This window comes from Pelophylax lessonae, assembly GCF_965119305.1.
Source record: "Pelophylax lessonae genome assembly, chromosome: 5".
Taxonomy (NCBI): domain Eukaryota; kingdom Metazoa; phylum Chordata; class Amphibia; order Anura; family Ranidae; genus Pelophylax; species Pelophylax lessonae.
In genome coordinates this window covers 543,270,458-543,289,072 of record NC_138772.1, presented here as the reverse complement: position 1 = coordinate 543,289,072, position 18,615 = coordinate 543,270,458, and the positions used below count along the sequence as shown (strand labels likewise).

The window sequence follows — 18,615 nt, the reverse complement described above, 5'->3', positions numbered from 1 at the left end:
GTGCTGGTATACCGGGTCCCGCGTCACCCTCCAGTCCACCAACGTTTGGGAATTCCAAGCCTTTGACATTGCCTGTCATCACATTGATCCTGGACTGCTTTTATGTTAAGTGGCGTACACACTAGTAGAAAATCTGCCGAAAATTCTCGTCTGAGGTAAAATCATACGATTTTCGGCTAGTGTGTACACAACTTTGAGCAGCCGATGCCGACATTTTCAACGAAAAAAAACGGAGGGACAAACACCAAAATTGTTATCGTCCGTCCCCAGACGACCAAATTTCGTTTAATGTGTATGCAGTACGTCCGCGAAAAATCGGATACGAAAGACAGCGCATGATTTGAAGTTGCTGACGACCCGGACGTCTAGGAACAAATGTCCCCAAAAAAAAAAAAAAAATCGGACAAGAAATTTCGTGAACATCATGCACTGTCAACTAAAAACGGTTATGACCGCTGAGCAGGAGAGAGATAAATCGGAGGATATTTTGTCCGATTTTCGTCAAGTGTGTACGAGACTTGTGCGCTCAGCAATAAAACGGAAAATTTATATCAATACTTACCGTAATTTTCCTTTCCTGATGGACTCCATGGCAGCACACGTATGGGTAGGCTCCGCCTCCTCTCCTACCCTATAGGACCCCACTCCCATAAATCTTTGCTCCATACCAGGAGCCGTGTTCCATAACTAGAACTACTCCAGCAGATGGGAGGGGACTCCTGCTGCCATGGAGTCCATCAGGAAAGGAAAATTACGGTAAGTATTGATATAAATTTTCCGTTTTCCTGACAGACTCCATGGCAGCACACGTATGGGAAATAACTAGCCATACACACCCGGGCGGGTAACTGCTGGTTTAACAGAAAAAGGTTTAATTTGCACCGTCAACAGACAAGACTTTTAAACCAAAGTTGACCGAAGATAAAGAAGCCGGTTCAACACAGTAATGCGACATAAAGGTATGAATTGATGACCAAGAAGCCGCTCTGCAAATCACGTCAGGAGCTACATGAAGAGAAGCTGCCCACGACGTAGAGATCCCTCTAGTGGAATGAGCTGTCACCACCTCTGGAGGAGCCAGTCCCTTGGCTTTATATGCCCACTGGATGGTCTGAACTATCCAACTTGCTATAGATCTTGAGGAAGCTTGTTTGCCCTTGTTTTTTCCACAGATGAGGACAAAAAGATGGTCTGACTGGCGGAAAGGAGCTGTAGTCTCCAGATATAGCCGAAGAGTTTCCCCCACGTCCAAAGGATGGACAGAATTTTCATCTTGAGATTTGAACGTGGGTAGGACAATTTCCTGGTTGACATGGAATACCGACATTACTTTCGGATTGGAGCCAAGCATCGGAACCAATACTACCCGATCAGGGAAAAACGTAAGGAATGGTTCCTTGTAACCCAAGGCACCGAGTTCAGAAACCCGTTTGGCCGAAGTAATAGCCACCAGAAAGGCTGTTTTCATGGAGATGTTTTTAAGGAAGAATGGATCCTTCTGATTCAAGGTAAGTGAGGAAAGAAACTCCAAGACCGTAGGAAGATCCCACTTAGGGAACCTGGGCTTTCTAGGAGGTCTTAACCTAGTAGCGCCTCTGAAGAACTGGCGAACCAGGGAGTGTTTCGCCCATGCAGTCCCAGTGAAGGCCGAAATGGCTGAAATTTGGACCCGAAGGGAGCTTACTGCCAATGACAGGTCCAGACCGGACTGGAGGAAGCCCAAAATATCCTGGATTCCTGGGTCAGAGACAGAGCTAGATCTGCTATCCACATAATCCTTAAACTTGGACCAGATTTTTTCATAGACCTTGTTCGTGCCGGGTCTTCTGGCACTCATCATTGTAGCGATTGCCTCGTTTGGACAACCGAGCGCTTTCAATCTTTCCCTCTCAACAGCCATGCCATGAGATGAAGCTGTGCTGGGCAGGGGTGAAGAATAGGCCCTTGGGACAGAAGGTCCGGCCTGACTGGCAGAGGTATCGGGTCCCGACAGCTCAGCTGGAGCAACAGAGGAAACCACGGTCTCTTTGGCCAGAAGGGAAGAATCGCTATGATCTGCACTCTCTCTGTCCTGAGTCTGTGAAGAAACTTGAAGATGACTGGCACTGGAGGAAACGCATAGGCCGTTTGAAAATTCCAATGATCCGTCAGGGCGTCTACCCCGTAGGCCTGGGGATAACGCCACCTCGTGTAGAATCTCTCCAGTTTGGCATTGCTTGGAGATGCGAACAGATCTACCTCTGGATGGTAACCTAGAGACATGACCCATATGAAGGTCTCTGGATGGAGTGACCACTCGTTGTTGTCCAGAGCAGACCTCGAGAGGAAGTCTGCCTGGACGTTCTGGGCACCCGGAAGATAGGCGGCTGACAAGTTGGACAGATGTCTTTGAGCCCAATCCATAATAGGTTTCACTTCTTTCAGAAGAGAAGGACTGCGGGTGCCCCCTTGTCTCTTGATGTAGGCGACGGCTGTCGTATTGTCCAGTCTTAGGAGGACCGAGGCATCGGTCGCCAGATGCTGAAAGGCCTGGAGAGCACAGAACGCTGCCCGAAGCTCCAGCACATTCGAGACCACCCCGTATGTAGGGAAGTCCCATCTGCCCTGGGCCACCTCCGACAGGCAATGCGCTCCCCATCCCGTCCTGCTGGCGTCCGAGGTCATGACCAACCAGGACGCTGGAACGATTGAATGGCAGTTTAAAAGATTCTTTCGCTGAAGCCACCAGGTTAGGCTGTCCTTCATGGACGTAGTTATCCGAATGAGGACTTCTGGATTCTCGAAATTCCATTGTTGGAGGAATCCCATCTGAAAGGGCCTCATCTTCCACTGTGCCCACTTCACCATGGGAGCCGTGGAAACCATGGTCCCAATTATCTTCATGCACTGGGATGCCCGGAGATGAGAGGCTGATAATGCCGGACGAATCCTGTTGCGAATTGTCGGAATCTTCTCTAATGGAAGGGAGATAGTGCCTCTGGAAGTGTTGAAGAGGGCCCCTAGGAAGACCAACGACTTCGTGGGTTCCAGATGACTTTTTTCCAAATTCAGGAGCCACCCGAACTCTTGAAGGGTGGAAATTACTTGAGATCTGTGAAGCAGAATTTGATCCTGATGTTCTGACAGAAGGAGCAAGTCGTCCAAGTAATGGTAAAGACGAATCCCTTTTGCTCTGATCAGGGCTACTACAGCCAGTAAGATTTTGGAAAAGATTCGAGGTGATGTGGTAAGCCCGAAAGGGAGACAGGTAAATTGAAGATGCACCTGACCCACTGCGAATCGGAGAAATTTTTGCATTTCTGCTGCGACTGGGACGTGAAAGTAGGCATCTTTCAAGTCTATGGATATCATCCAATCCTCTGGCTGTACCACTTGCCGAATTGTAAAAAGTGTTTCCATCCTGAACCTCTCTTTCTTGATGAAGGTGTTTAGGTGTGTTAGGTCTATAACCGGCCTCCAAGAGCCGCTTTTCTTCAAGACCATGAAGAGCGGAGAGTAGATGCCTTGGAACCGTTCCTCGGTTGGGACAGGCACTGCTGCACCCTGGGCAACCAGGGATTCTACATATGTAAGAAGAGTTGACTTCTTCTCTTCTGAACGGGGTAAGGCCGTAGGAATGAAGCGAAGAATGGGGCTTCTGTCGAAAATCCACACATGTCCGTGTGATACGGTTCTGACGGCCCATTGATCTTCGATCGAGGCTGCCCAGACGTGCGCAAACTGAAGCAAGCGTGCGCCTACCCGCACCGTCTGGACAGGTTCGATGTCAAAAAGACTTCGTCGCCTCTCGGCTTGCTGAAGATTTTCCTTTGGAGAACTTCTGCCCTGTAGACTGAGGGCGCTTCCAGTTCTTCCTGAACTCACGACCGGGCCTGTAAAAACGGGCCTCTCTGGCACGATCAGGATTTTGTCTGTTTTGAGGTCTTCTCTGATCTATCAACCGGCGATCCTGGGGAAGGAAACCAGATTTACCACCAGTGGCACGGGTAATAGCACTGTCCAGTTTATTACCAAAGAGGGAGGAACCCTCAAAGGGAATTTTGCACCAGGCCTGCTTAGAGGCAGGGTCGGCCAACCAGGGGCGCAACCACAAGGCGCGTTTGGCCGTGACAGAGGACAGCATGACCCGCGCCGCCAAGCGGATTATATCAATGGATGCCTCACCCAAGAAAGCCGTTGCCAGTCTCAACTCCTGAATGGCTGAACTCCTGGCCACCTCTTCGGAGACAGTCTGAAGTGTAGCCTCCACGCTGTCTACCCAGACTTCCATTGCCTTGGATGTGGCTGCCAAAGCCAGAGCCGGCTTACACGCCATACCTGCGGAGAGATAAATCTTCTTAAGATCTGTGTCAATCCGCCTGTCAAGAGCGTCTTTGAATGAGACTGAGTCTTCCAATGGTAAGGTTACGTGTTTCACCAACCTCATCAAGGCCGCATCCACCGTGGGAGCGGAGTCTAGATGTTTCACCTTAACATCCTTAAAGGGATACATTCTGGAGACCTTAGATGACAAAGAGTTTCTCTTTTCAACTCCCTGCCACTCGTCTGTAATAATTTCTCCCAATTCCCCTAGGAGGGGAAAATGGGAACGCTCTTTTTTGAGGTGTTTGAAGTATTTCTTCTGTTTAGCTGGGGACTCAGCTGGATCTTCCCATTTTAATGCCTCCTTGACCGCCTTAACTAGCGGTGGGACCATAGCAAGTTCAAAACCTACATTCTGGTCTGCCAAATCATCTTCACTGTCTGTAGAATCTTCTGACAGACGACTTGGTTGTGAGGTACCTGGCTCCACTTCATCCCTTAGGAGGAAACCAGGAGCCTCTGAAGAGTGACCCGAAAGCCTGCTCGAATCCCAATCTCTAAGGGATTCTTTTACAATCCGCCTGACCATAGCCTCCACTGGTTGTGCAGTGTCTTGCTTTTCCCTCAAAACCCTGGAATAACAGGTATCACATAGGGATCTATCCTCAGGGATATGGGCTCGACAGCCCCAGCATGATTTCCCTGAACTTCGGTCAGAATGGCGGGATTGCCGCGGAGCGACTGAACTGGAAGTGTGCTCATGTCGTTTAGACCTGGAGCTAGACCTATGACCAGACTTTGATGAAGAATGCCGATGGGCTGAAGGAGAACGATCCTTTGATCCAGAAATAGGGCGTTGGTCAGACCTAAAAGGGCTAAATAGGGAAAGAAAAACACACTTAGGCTCCATTCCACCAGCCAACGCAAGCAGGTAAGGGTTAAGAAAAACTAGCTCACCTGTTGCGCAGGGACTGGCCACCGGGGGGTGGTGAAGCATCCATTTGCAGATAGAAGCAAAAGCCTGCACAGGAAGAAAGTAAGCATACATGTACTGACTTTCGTCTCCACACCAACCCTTTTACCCCAAATGGCACCTGGATCAAAGCATGACTCACCGCTGAAGAGCAGAGAAACAGCACGGGGAAGCCACCGCAACGCCCGCAGACATCCCATTGTAAACAGGAATGACAGCTGCTTAAATCTCCCGGGCGCCGCGAAGCCACGCCCCAAACGACGCAATATCGTCATAGGAGATCGGGAGCGATGCGCGCGCATGCGCAGACGATACCAGGGCCAAGCCTCATCCTGGACAACCAATTGAAGGTCCAGCGAGGCAGGGGGAGGAGCCTAAGCGACGATCTGGAACGCAGGAGCGCTCCACCGCACAAACAGGAAATACAATGAAACCAAAAGAAAGTTTTATACTTTACCACCATGACGATAAACGAACAGTCTCAGGCCTGGATGAATTCATGCGTGTGTGACAGGGCACCAGGGCCTATCCGCTCAATAGCAAGGACGTATTGGCCATCAATGCAGCCCACCTCTCATTCAGGATTTACGGCCTCTTCAGCATTTTAAAATAATATTGCCCGGGTCCACCCGATAAATATCGAGATTGCTGGACATAAAACAGGAGGCATCTGACATCAACAAGGTCCACACGCCACCAGCTCGCCTGAAACCGATAGACGTCCTATAAGGTAAGACTTCCTTCTCGCAGGAGGAGGACGAAAAAGGAACACGGCTCCTGGTATGGAGCAAAGATTTATGGGAGTGGGGTCCTATAGGGTAGGAGAGGAGGCGGAGCCTACCCATACGTGTGCTGCCATGGAGTCTGTCAGGAAACTTTGTTTTTAATACTTCCTGCTCTGATCTGGCGCTAGGGTTGCCAGGTCTGCTTCCAAAAAATAGCTGACGAGCGGGGTGGGGTGGGGTGGGGGGGGTTAACCACTTAAGCCCCGGAAGATTTTACCCCCATTCCGACCAGGGGGTATTTTGCAATTCGGCACTGCGTGACTTTAACGGACAATTGCGCGGTCGTGCGACGCTGTACCTAAACAAAGTTGGCGTCCTTTTTTTCCCACAAACAGAGCTTTCCTTTGGTGGTATTTGATCACCTGTGCGATTTTTTGATCACGCGCTATAAACAAAAAAGAGCGTAAATTTTGCAAAAATAGCAATATTTTTAACATTTTTTTATATGAAATTCCCCCCAAAAAAATGTAAAAATCAAAATTTTTTAACATTTTCGGACAATTTGTTTTATGCTACCTATGTTTGGTAAAAAAAAAATCGCAAAAAGCGTATTTTGATTGGTTTGCGCAAAAGTTATCGCGTTTACTAACAAAGGGAAAGATTTTTGTCATTTTTGTTGTTTTTTTTTTTTAACGCGTAATGGCGGCGATCTGCGATTTTTTTTGCGGTACTGCGACATTGCGGCGGACAGATCGGACCCTTGACTGACATTTTTGACACTTTTGGGGCTACCAGTGACATTTCTACAGTAATCAGTGCTATATATATGCACTGTTACTGTAAAAATACACTGGTAGTGAAGGGGTTAACTTTATTTGGGAGGGAGGGGCTGTGTGTGTCCCTAGGGGCGTGCTTTCTACTGTGATTGGCTGTGGCTTGAGCTGTAAGGACACTGATCAACGGATCTACATAGTAGATCCATGTGATCAGTGTCTTTACAGCGAGGAGAATGACAGGTCGCTTGTTTACACAAGCTGCCTGACATTCTCCCTCTCCCCCGCCGATCGCCGAGTGGCCGGCGGACATCGGGTCCGCTGGTCACACGCGCGGGGGGGTCCGTGACCACGCGGGAGCGCGCCTCTGGCGGCGCGCGCTCGCTCGCTCCCTAGGCCCTCACAAGCAAGCAACGTAGCCCTACGTTAGTTTGCCTGTGAGGGGCTGACCGCCGACGTAGATAGTCGTGCGGCGGTCGGCAAGTGGTTAAGTAGTAAAAAAAATAAAAACATTTTTTTACAATTAAATTATATATTTTCTTACAAACATTTTAACACGTATTAAAATAATCACTTCAAAACTTTACTTAAAATTCAAACCATCAAATATTTACATATTATAATAATAATATGTAAAATATTAAATTTAATATTAAATATTAAATTTTACTTTGCTGTCATGTATATTTTATTTGACTGCGCAGCTTTGATCAATTTTTTGTGTTTAAGGAATAATTCTTTAATTTCAGTACAACGTTGAGAAATATAAAAAAATATACAAAGTTCACTTCGAACTGATGGTACAAGCAGTCGGTTTTACGTTCGTCAGTCCACAAATTTCCCATGACGCTGAAAATTCGTTCAACGTTTGCATTTGATACCGGAATTGATGCACAATACTGGAACAGTTTCAGTAAACTCAGAGCTGGCTCTTTCTTGAAAAAGTACGTCCACTTTTCAAGGGATGAATCGCCCTGCAGATGAACATAAACTTCTTCTAAAGCCCCGTACACACGTACCGATCGTCGGCCGAACGATCGGCCGTCTTTTGTCCAGGGCTGTCGTGTCTGTTGAAAACTGCAAAAGACTGCACACGAATTTTGTCGGCCAACAACAGCCAACTGCAGAAGTGATGTCATGTGATGGTTAACTTTCCTTGTCTTTTTTCTTTTCTGAGCATGCCTAGTCTTGCAAATCTGCTGTCTGTCGGCCGAAATCTGTACTGACTGGCGAACAATCCGCCGTTCTGGTGTTGGCCAACAAAAATTTTAATGCTTGCACGACAGATTCTGTTCGGCCGAAAATGCGCTGTCGGCTGTCGGAAGCATCATACTAACAAGCCTACAATCGGCCGATCGTTCGGCGGCTGAACATTTACGGCCGACAATCGGTACATGTGTACGGGGCTTTAGGCAGAAATTTCGTCGAAGAGAGTGTTGGGTGGAAGTTCTTCTCGCCATGGTGATAAAAACCAGATGTTCGTCATTTCTTCTAAAGTTGGAGGATTATTGCGATCAATTAGATTGAAACAACTTAGCGTCTCGTATGTCCACTATTTTGTAAAAAAGAAATAGTTAACATAATGTGAAAAAAGTGGACTGTCCGCTCAAATAGTGGACACCTGGCAACCTTATGTGGCGCCCTTGTTTCTTTTTGTACTAAATATATCTATGTAATCCTAGCACCTATCTAGGAGGGTGCTACACAAGCTTTAAGCTGGCTATAGACCGATCAAACTTCGGCCGATTCAGCAGATACCAGCCAAATTTCCATCACTGTGTGGCCATCCTTCGATCGAGTTCTGTTGATGGGACATTCCAGAAAACTTTTGTCTATAAGTGATGGTAGCTGCTAATCAGTGTATTCTGACAGCAGAGGGTTGAACGAAAAAACTGGCTTAACGAAAAAAACGACCTGCCTATGATCAGCTATAGGCTCCATGTACACGGGACGTTGTTAAAAGTCCCTTTGAATGCTGGAATTTTTAGGACATTTAAAACGTCCGAAATCATTCCCCTTATAAAATGGAAAAACGCGAGCGCTAAACGCGGGTCATCGCGTTCGGTCACGTTTTTGCGTTTGAAACGCTGGGAAACACATGTTCGAACGCAAATAATTGCTTTCCAAAAAACGTCCCTGAACTCAACTGCCTGCAAATGACTGTAAACGACCCTGTGTACATGGACAGATAAGATAACATAGAGGAGAGTTCAGGGGCTTCTGATAAAATTGCCCAACTGCTCCTAAACGGCCATTTACAACGTCCCGTGTACATGGAGCCTTAGTCTTACAAAGTGTGTAAAGAAGAGTAGATTCCGTGCATCTGTAGTTTGCTATAGATACAGGCCGGTGTTCCGTGAAAAAACCATACCCGTGAAAATTCCCTACCCTCGTCACTTCCGGTGCACCTACGTCGCACCTACGTCATTCTACAGCTGAGGAGCTTACTAGTGCGCATGCTCGGAGGGTAGGGAATTTTCACGGTAGTGTGTTGTAACGTTACACCGCCTCAGCTGTTGCGACGGTTACATTAAAACAGCTCGGCTGCAACATGAGTCATCTCCGCTCCTACCACTGTCACTTCCCTGATCTCGGCTACTAAATGTAAAAGCGGACGAAAAACAAGGGGTAGTAGGGGCCAAGAGAGGACCCAAGAAAGCGGGACTATACCGGCATAACTGGTGGTTGCAGGAATACAAATACAACACTCATATACAGTCAGTTCCATAAATATTGGGAAATGGACACAATTCTAATCTTTTTGGCTCTATACACCACCACAATGGATTTGGAATAAAATAAACAAGATGTGCTTTAACTGCAAACTTTTAGCTTTAATTTGAGGGTATTTACATCCAAATCAGGTGAACGGTGTAGGAATTACAACAGTTTGTATATGTGCCTCCCACTTTTTAAGGGTCCAAAAGTAATGGGACAGATTAACAATCATAAATCAAACTTTCACTTTTTAATACTTGGTTGCAAATCCTTTGCAGTCAATTACAGTCTGAAGTCTGGAGCACATAGACATCACCAGACGCTGGGTTTCATCCCTGGTGATGCTCTGCCAGGCCTCTACTGCAACTGTCTTCAGCTTCTGCTTGTTCTTGGGGCATTTCCCCTTCAGTTTTGTCTTCAGCAAGTGAAATGCATGCTCAATCGGATTCAGGTCAGGTGATTGACTTGGCCATTGCATAACATTCCACTTCTTTCCCTTAAAAAACTCTTTGGTTGCTTTCGGGTCATTGTCCATCTGCACTGTCAAGCGCCGTCCAATGAGTTCTGAAGCATTTGGCTGAATATGAGCAGATAATATTGCCCGAAACACTTCAGAATTCATCCTGCTGCTTTTGTCAGCAGTCACATCATCAATAAATACAAGAGAACCAGTTCCATTGGCAGCCATACATGCCCACCCCATGACACTACCACCACCATGCTTCACTGATGAGGTGGTATGCTTTGGATCATGAGCAGTTCCTTTCCTTCTCCATACTCTTCTCTTCCCATCACTCTGGTACAAGTTGATCTTGGTCTCATCTGTCCATAGGATGTTGTTCCAGAACTGTGAAGGCTTTTTTAGATGTTGTTTGGCAAACTGTAATCTGGCCTTCCTGTTTTTGAGGCTCACCAATGGTTTACATCTTGTGGTGAACCCTCTGTATTCACTCTGGTGAAGTCTTCTCTTGATTGTTGACTTTGACACACATACACCTGTAGTGGTGTGCCCCTTTATCCAGATGCAGGTGCAAGTCCCTTTAACTCAATTCCCCACAATCCTCTGGGCTCCCAGCATCCCCTGAGTTCCAGGACATGCCCAGGGAGTATAAATGCCAGCTCCGCCCAGCTTCCTGTGCTCAGAGAGATCCTGCCTGATGGGACAGCAGTGACTGGGCAAGTGAGCTGTCCCCAGGTGCTGGGTCATCAATCGATCAGTCTGGTGTGTGGGCCTCCAGCAGTGAGCACAAGAGCACGCGGTATTTATCCAAGCCCCAGTCACTGGAGAGGACTCTTGTTACAATCCATGTGGAGAAGTTGTCCAAGCAGTTGGTTGGTCCTATCTACGGCCCCCAGAGCCTCCTGACCAAAGTCAGCATCAGCAGTGCCTGTGTGAAGTCTGTGCCAGCAGGAAATACCCTCAACTCCCAGTCTGCTGAATGAACGATCATTCTCTGGGAACACGTGAGAATATTCAGATCTTTTCCTATCTGTAAACTGAACTCAGAACACTCTGCTGCCATCTAGTGGCCATTACTAGAACTGCAATAGAATTGTTTTCACACGTTTTATGAATATTTCTCCCTTCTTCATATTGCTGTTTTGTACTGCACACCCCTGTTCACATGATCTCCTGTGTAATCTACGTTCCACATTGTTAAGTAAAGTAGAAATTGCACATCACCACTGGTCTGATCATTGGCTGATACCATTACATAACACTTGGCGTCACGAACAGGATCAGCCATGTCAGTCAGTGGTGAGGGAAGCAGCACTGAGGGTGTCAAACAGTCTGCCATAGCTTCCCTATTACTGGCAGGATTGCTACCACAGCAACTGCCTAAGTACACAGGACCAGATCAGGACTTGGATGACTGGATTTGGAGATTGCGGGGCTTGATCCGGTCATATGGGGTGCCACCCACACAGCAGGCAGATCTGGCCATTAATGCCCTTGAAGGGGAAGCAAGGAAGTTAATTTTGCACCTTCCAGCAGAGGACCAGGATTCCCTAGACAAGATAATCAGCCGCTTGGAAGCAGTGTATACCCAACCGGTTGCATTAGGGGATCTTAGGGCTCGCTTTATCAGTAGAAGGCAGAGAGTGGGAGAATCCATTCCGCAGTACGCTCTGGAACTGCAGGATATAACAGCCGAGATCCGACGCAATGAGAGGAGGCGAGCAGGACGTGCTGGCTGGAGTGATACAGATGGGTGGCTGAAGGATCAGTTTTTGGATGGACTTCTGTCTGACAAAGTCAGGGAAAAGCTACAAGAAAAGGACAGAAGTAGCCCAAACTTAAAATTCCACGAAATTTTAGAAGCAGCTATCCTGTATTCAGAGCCCAGACGTGCCAGTGTGGAGGTTCTCATGGCCAGCACAAGGGATAAACCATGTAAACTGCCACAAACTGAAAAAATAGCTCCATGGGAGGTGGCCATCCACAAGCTGACTGAAGGAATGGCCCAGCTCCAGACAGAACTTGCCACGCTGAGGCGCGAGCGAGATAATCCAAGGGGGCCAAGGGAGAACATCCCTTCATGGAGAAACCGATCACCGCCCCGCCGGCGACCAAGAAGGGAGAGGTCACCCTCCCCATGTTGGGGCTGTCAACAAAAGGGACATTGCTTGAGGGACTGTCCTGATCAAATACCAAGGGGGCCATTAAACCCAGAGCGCCCCGCCGCTAGGAGTCAAGCAGTGGGGCGGTCCAGCAAAACGACTCCCCAGTCACACACGGAGGACGTGGGGGTTGATTGCCCTGTGGTACATGGGTACTTCGATGGCCAAGAGATCGAGTGTCTCTTCGACACTGGCTCCCAAGTCACTATTCTACCAGAACCTTTGTTCCAGCAATACTTCCCAAAGAAGAAAATTAGTCGAGATACCCCAAGGTCCTCACCGACAGCTGCCAACGAACTTCCTATAGAAGTGGTTGGGATTACCTGGATGAAGGTAAAACTGTGGGGACAGGACCTTGGCCAAAAAGGTGTGGTGGTTACACGTGTATCCGGAAAAGGACAGCCGCAGGTGATATTGGTCATGAATATCATCCAGGGACTGAAGCCCGAGCTGTTGAAACGATGTCCTACCCACCTGGGACAACCTAAAGAAGTTAGAAATCTGCTTCTTACCTTGGCAGCACTAAAGGACAAACACGTGGCCAATGCCCTATCACGGTACCCTTCAGTACAACCACAGCGAGATGTGGATGAAGAGGCTGAAGAAGAAGAAATTCCACCCGTAATGAGGGCTAGACCTAAGAGTCAACCACGGGTGGACCTCATCCATGTATTGGAAGAGTATAACTGGGTGGAAATACAGAAGAATGATCCTGTGATTACCCCAGTAAGAGAGGCGATGCAGTTACAGCGGTGGCCCAGTAGAAGAGAAAGATCGCGACTGCTGCCAGAGACACAAAAACTGTTGGGTGAATGGTCACGTTTTCTCTTGAGAAATGGCATATTGTATCGCAGAATAATGTTCCCCCATGACTCTTCGGTAACCTGGCAGGTCGTACTGTCACGGGCCAGAGCTAGACAAGTGGCAGAAAGAATCCATGTGGAAGGAGGACATTGGGGTGTCCACAAGACATTCGCCTGGTTCAAAAGGCAAGCCATGTGTGTGGGGCTGTTCCAGTTGATCAATCAGAAATCTTAGCACTGTGCGGTATGTTCCGTGACAAAAGGGGCTAAGGCCCAGGTGCCTCCCATGACTTGGAACACGTCTGCCCCATTGGAAGTACTAACAGTTGAATTTCTCACCCTTGACATGTCAGAAGATGGACATCGCTATGTCCTTGTTATGGTGGATCACTTTACTAAGTTTGCAGTAACCGTGCCAACTCATGACCTGACTGCAAAGACTGCAGCCCAAGCAGTGTGGAAGCATTTCTGTCTCCCTTATGGCTGCCCTCAGAAGATACATTCAGACCAAGGGCCCTGCTTTGAAAGTGAGTTCTTCCAGGAATGGTGTCGCTCCTTAGGTGTCAAAAAGACACATACGACCCCATACCACCCACAGGGTAATGGAGCATGTGAGAGGTTTAATAGTACCCTGATACAGCTGTTGAGAGGACTGGCCCGTGAGAAACGAACCAGATGGACCCATTACTTGGCTGAAGTGGTTTGGAAGTATAACCATACTGTGCACTCAGCGACAGGTCGCTCTCCTTACCATGTGATGTTCGGCCGTACTCTTGGGGGACCCACAGATCTATGGGGTGTTGTCCCCACTGAAGAACTGGAGTATACTCCAGCATCCTGGATTCAAGAGTGGAGGCGACGCCTGTCAGAAGTCCAACAGTTCGTAAAGGATCGAACCTGGGTGGAACAAGAAGAGTCAGGAACGGAGGTCCATGACCTGAAACCTGGAGACAGGGTCCTGATCCGGCGCAAAGGTGCACATCAGCAGGGTAAGCTACAAACTCCATGGGAGGAAATGCCTGGAGTTGTGTTACGGCAACCCATCCGAGGAGTGCCAGTCTATGACATACAGAAGCAAAATACTCAAGACAGGCCAAGACGGCTACACCGCAGGCTCCTTAAGCCTATTGAAAGCTACAGGGAGATTCATGGGAGCTCATCTAGAGAGCCAGAAGAACAGGTTTCAGAGCCACCAGTAACAACCCCAACAGAGAATCAGTGTTGGCTATTCCCTGTTCCCCCACTGCTACCTCCAAGTCTCTCAGGAGAGATTACAGGTACAGATGATGCTGTACAGCCCAATGATTGCCCAGCTCAGATTCCTACTCCTGCTGTGGAGCCCTCTGACCCACTGTCTACGGAGAGGCCTGAAAGTGAGGATGCACCTTTGCCTGCTCCTGGAGAAGAGCCTGAACCTCAACCCTTGAGATGTTCTCAGAGGCGCAACTTTGGGAAACCACCGGAACGCTTTGCACAAGAGGACTTTGTATGGTCTGTGAACTTGCCTGGGATCGCAAGTTCAAGTGGGGTGGAGTGTAGTGGTGTGCCCCTTTATCCAGATGCAGGTGCAAGTCCCTTTCACTCAATTCCCCACAATCCTCTGGGCTCCCAGCATCCCCTGAGTTCCAGGACATGCACAGGGAGTATAAATGCCAGCTCCGCCCAGCTTCCTGTGCTCAGAGAGATCCTGCCTGATGGGACAGCAGTGACTGGGCAAGTGAGCTGTCCCCAGGTGCTGGGTCATCAATCGATCAGTCTGGTGTGTGGGCCTCCAGCAGTGAGCACAAGAGCACGCGGTATTTATCCAAGCCCCAGTCACTGGAGAGGACTCTGTTACAATCCATGTGGAGAAGTTGTCCAAGCAGTTGGTTGGTCCTATCTACGGCCCCCAGAGCCTCCTGACCAAAGTCAGCATCAGCAGTGCCTGTGTGAAGTCTGTGCCAGCAGGAAATACCCTCAACTCCCAGTCTGCTGAATGAACGATCATTCTCTGGGAACACGTGAGAATATTCAGATCTTTTCCTATCTGTAAACTGAACTCAGAACACTCTGCTGCCATCTAGTGGCCATTACTAGAACTGCAATAGAATTGTTTTCACATGTTTTATGAATATTTCTCCCTTCTTCATATTGCTGTTTTGTACTGCACACCCCTGTTCACATGATCTCCTGTGTAATCTACGTTCCACATTGTTAAGTAAAGTAGAAATTGCACATCACCACTGGTCTGATCATTGGCTGATACCATTACATAACACACCTACCTCCTGGAGAGTGTTCTTGATCTGGCCAACTGTTGTGAAGAATGTTTTCTTCACCAGGGAAATAATTCTTCGGTCATCCACCACAGTTGTTTTCCGTGGTCTTCCGGGTCTTTTGGTGTTGCTGAGCTCACCGGTGCGTTCTTTCTTTTTATGGATATTCCAAACAGTTGATTTGGTCACACCTAATGTTTTTGCTATCTCTCTGATGGGTTTGTTTTGTTTTTTCAGCCTAATGATGGCTTGCTTCACTGATAGTAACAGCTCTATGGATCTCATATTGAGAGTTGACAGCAACAGATTGCAAATGCAAATAGCACACTTGAAATTAACTCTGGACCTTTTATCTGCTCCTTGTAAATGGGAATGAGGGAATAACACACACCTGGCCATGGAACAGCTGATCAGCCAATCGTCCCATTACTTTTGGTCCCTTAAAAAGTGTGAGGCACATATACAAACTGTTGTAATTCCTACACCTTTCACCTGATTGGGATGTAAATACCCTCAAATTAAAGCTGAAAGTCTGCAGTTAAAGCACATCTTGTTTGTTTCATTTCAAATCCATTGTTGTGGTGTATAGAGAAAAAAAGATTGTAATTGTGTTGATGTCCCAATATTTATGGACCTGACTGTATGAGTGTTGTATTTGTATTCCTGCAACCACCAGTTATGCCGGTATAGTCCCGCTTTCTTGGGTCCTCTCTTGGCCCCTACTAACCCTTGTTTTTTGTCCTAGTTTCTTGGGGATGATGGCATACATTTCATGGTATCCATTTTTTTGACTAAATGTAAAAGCGGTGGCGGGTTTTTTCATAGATCTGCCGCCGCTTTTATATTAACAGCTGATACGGTGTAACGTTACAACACACTACCGTGAAAATTCCCTACCCTCCGAGCATGTGCAATGCTAAGCTCCTCCAGCTGTTCAATGACGTATCCGGAGCTGTGAGCATGCGCAATGCTAAGCTCCTCCAGCTGTTCAATGACGCATCCGGAGCTGTGAGCATGCGCAATGCTAAGCTCCTCCAGCTGTTCAATGACGTATCCAGAGCTGTGAGCATGCGCACTGCTACGCTGCTCAGCTGTTCCATTACGTTTCTGACAGCAAGTGACGTGGGTATGGAATTTTCACGAGGTATGGTTTTCTAACGTTACACCGGAAAGTTAGCTCAGCCCCACCCTGTACAGAAGAGTGTGAAATACCTTTGTTTCTTTCGGTTTCATTTCTCTCTTCTGCTGTCAGCAATGGCGTCTGCTGATCTGAGACAGGAGCTGAACTGTTCCGTCTGTCTGGACATGTATACGGATCCTGTAAACCTGAGATGTGGCCACAACTTCTGCCGGGTCTGTATTGATCGTGTGTTGGATACACAGGAGGGGTCTGGAGGTTATTCCTGTCCTGAGTGCAGAGCAAGGTTTCGTTCTCGTCCTGCACTGCAGAGGAACATAACACTGCGCAACATAGTGGAGGCTTTCCGGTCTACTCAGGTAGAAGAGGGGAAGACTGGAATCTTCTGCTCTTACTGCATTCAATTTTCTGTGCTTGCTGTTAAATCCTGTCTGCTGTGTGAAGCTTCTTTATGTGAGAGACACCTGAAAGTCCACAGCAATGCCCCAGAACATGTCCTAACTGAACCCACCACTTCCATGGAGAACAGAAAATGCTCCGTCCATAAGAAGATCCTGGACTATTACTGCATTGTGGACGCAACCTGCATCTGTGTGTCCTGCAGTTTGGCTGGAGAACACCAGGGACACGAGGTGGAGACGCTGGATGAGGCCTCTGAGAAGAAGAAACTAAAACTAAGAAATGGCCTTCAGAGACTAATCACAGAGAGAGAGGAGATTCAAGAAAGAGTCCAGAGTCTGCAGGAACAAAAGAAAAATCTTCAACAGAAAGCAGCCGGTGAAAGAGAGAGAGTCAACGTTCTGCTCAGAGACCTTAGGAGACAACTGGAAGACCTGGAGAAGAGAGCCCCGAGGGACATCTCCAGGCAAGAAGAAGAACGCTCACACCCGTTGTCTGATCTGATGCAGCAATTGGAGATAAAGAAGGAGGATCTGTCCAGGAAGATACGTCACATTGTGGAGCTGTGTAACATGACTGACCCATTGACTGTCCTACAGGAATCAGACACAGGGGACTTGTGTGACACCGAGGAGGGAGATAATGAGGACAGAGAGAGACATGATAGACTCCTCCATGATGGAGGGGATCTGGATGTGGCTGGGATCTCACAGACCTTACGCACAGGATTATCTGATATGATGAAAGCGGTAAATATAAGTTTCAATATACAGGAAGCTTCAGACATATTATTGGATTTGAACACAGCTCATAGGAATCTTCAGATCTCAGATGACATGAAAACTGTGTCCTGGTCAAATAGGAGACGGAATCACCGAGAAACACCGGAGAGATTTGAGAACTGTGCTCAGGTGTTAGGCAGTCAGGGGTTTTTCTCGGGGCGGCATTTCTGGGAAGTGGATGTCAGCAAATCAGAGCGCTGGATAGTCGGGATGTGTTACCCCAGTATAGAAAGGGTGGGTTGGTTTCACTCATGGATTGGGTATAATAAGAAATCCTGGGGTTTGTACAGAAATGATAATCAGTGTTCAGTGATACACGACAGTACGGTGATCCTGTCACCTGGCAAGATCTCCAGTAACAAAGTCAGGATCTATGTGGATTATGAGGCCGGGCAGCTGTCCTTTTATGATCTGTGCGACCCGATCAGACACCTCCACACCTTCACCACCACCTTCACTGAGCCCCTCCATGCTGGGATATGGGTGGGAAAAGGTCCTGTAAAGTTGTCTGGAGGGAAATATAGAATGTGAGAAATGGTTGATGGGGTTTTAGTGATCTTGGAGAAAAGCAAAACAGTGTAGAATAGCAGCAGAGCAGGGGGGTAACTACAAGGGCTGCAGGGGTTGCAATTGCAACCGGGCCCCATGCACGAGGAGCCAAGTGATGCCTGGCCAGTCCGACCCAAATGAGAAGCTTCCTGAAGAGGGTAGACATAGTCCCTGCTCTCTCCCTACTACATCGGTACCTTTCCCTATCACTATCATTGTCCCTGGCAGAAGGGGGTCCTGTCCCAGGGGTGTAACTACAGAGGTTGCAATTGCAACCAGGCCCCGTGCTCCATGGGCCCTGTGCGGCTCCCCTGTACACCTGGATAGGAGGGGCGGTGGGGGCAGCATGTAGAGAAATCACTGTCCTCCTTTTCCCTCCTGTAGCTGCAGGAGGAAAATGGAGGAGATTGGTTCCTCTGTATGCTGCCCCCGCCACTCCTCATATCAAGTTCACTTGTGTTCTGCTGTCTCTGGGCACCTGTGTGCTCCCCTGCCCTCCCCCCACCCCACTGTGCTGCCCCCCCACCCCACTGTACTGCCCCCCCACTGTGTTGCCCCCCACCCCACTGTGCTGCC

The 18,615-nt window shown here is 48.1% G+C and overlaps 1 protein-coding gene across 1 annotated transcript; it reads left to right on the top strand.

Moving 5' to 3' along the window:
• The first annotated feature begins 16,416 nt into the window (after positions 1-16,416).
• Positions 16,417-18,079, top strand: LOC309555987 (E3 ubiquitin/ISG15 ligase TRIM25-like). Its single transcript, XM_082258239.1, has one exon. The coding sequence runs from the start codon at positions 16,426-16,428 to the stop codon at positions 18,019-18,021; it is 1,596 nt and encodes a 531-aa protein (XP_082114365.1). The 5' UTR covers positions 16,417-16,425; the 3' UTR covers positions 18,022-18,079.
• The last annotated feature ends 536 nt before the right edge of the window (positions 18,080-18,615 follow it).

Coding starts and splice junctions, on each gene's coding strand:
- LOC309555987 (XM_082258239.1), top strand. CDS start 16,426: ATGGCGTCTGCTGATCTGAGACAGGAGCTGAACTGTTCCGTCTGTCTG.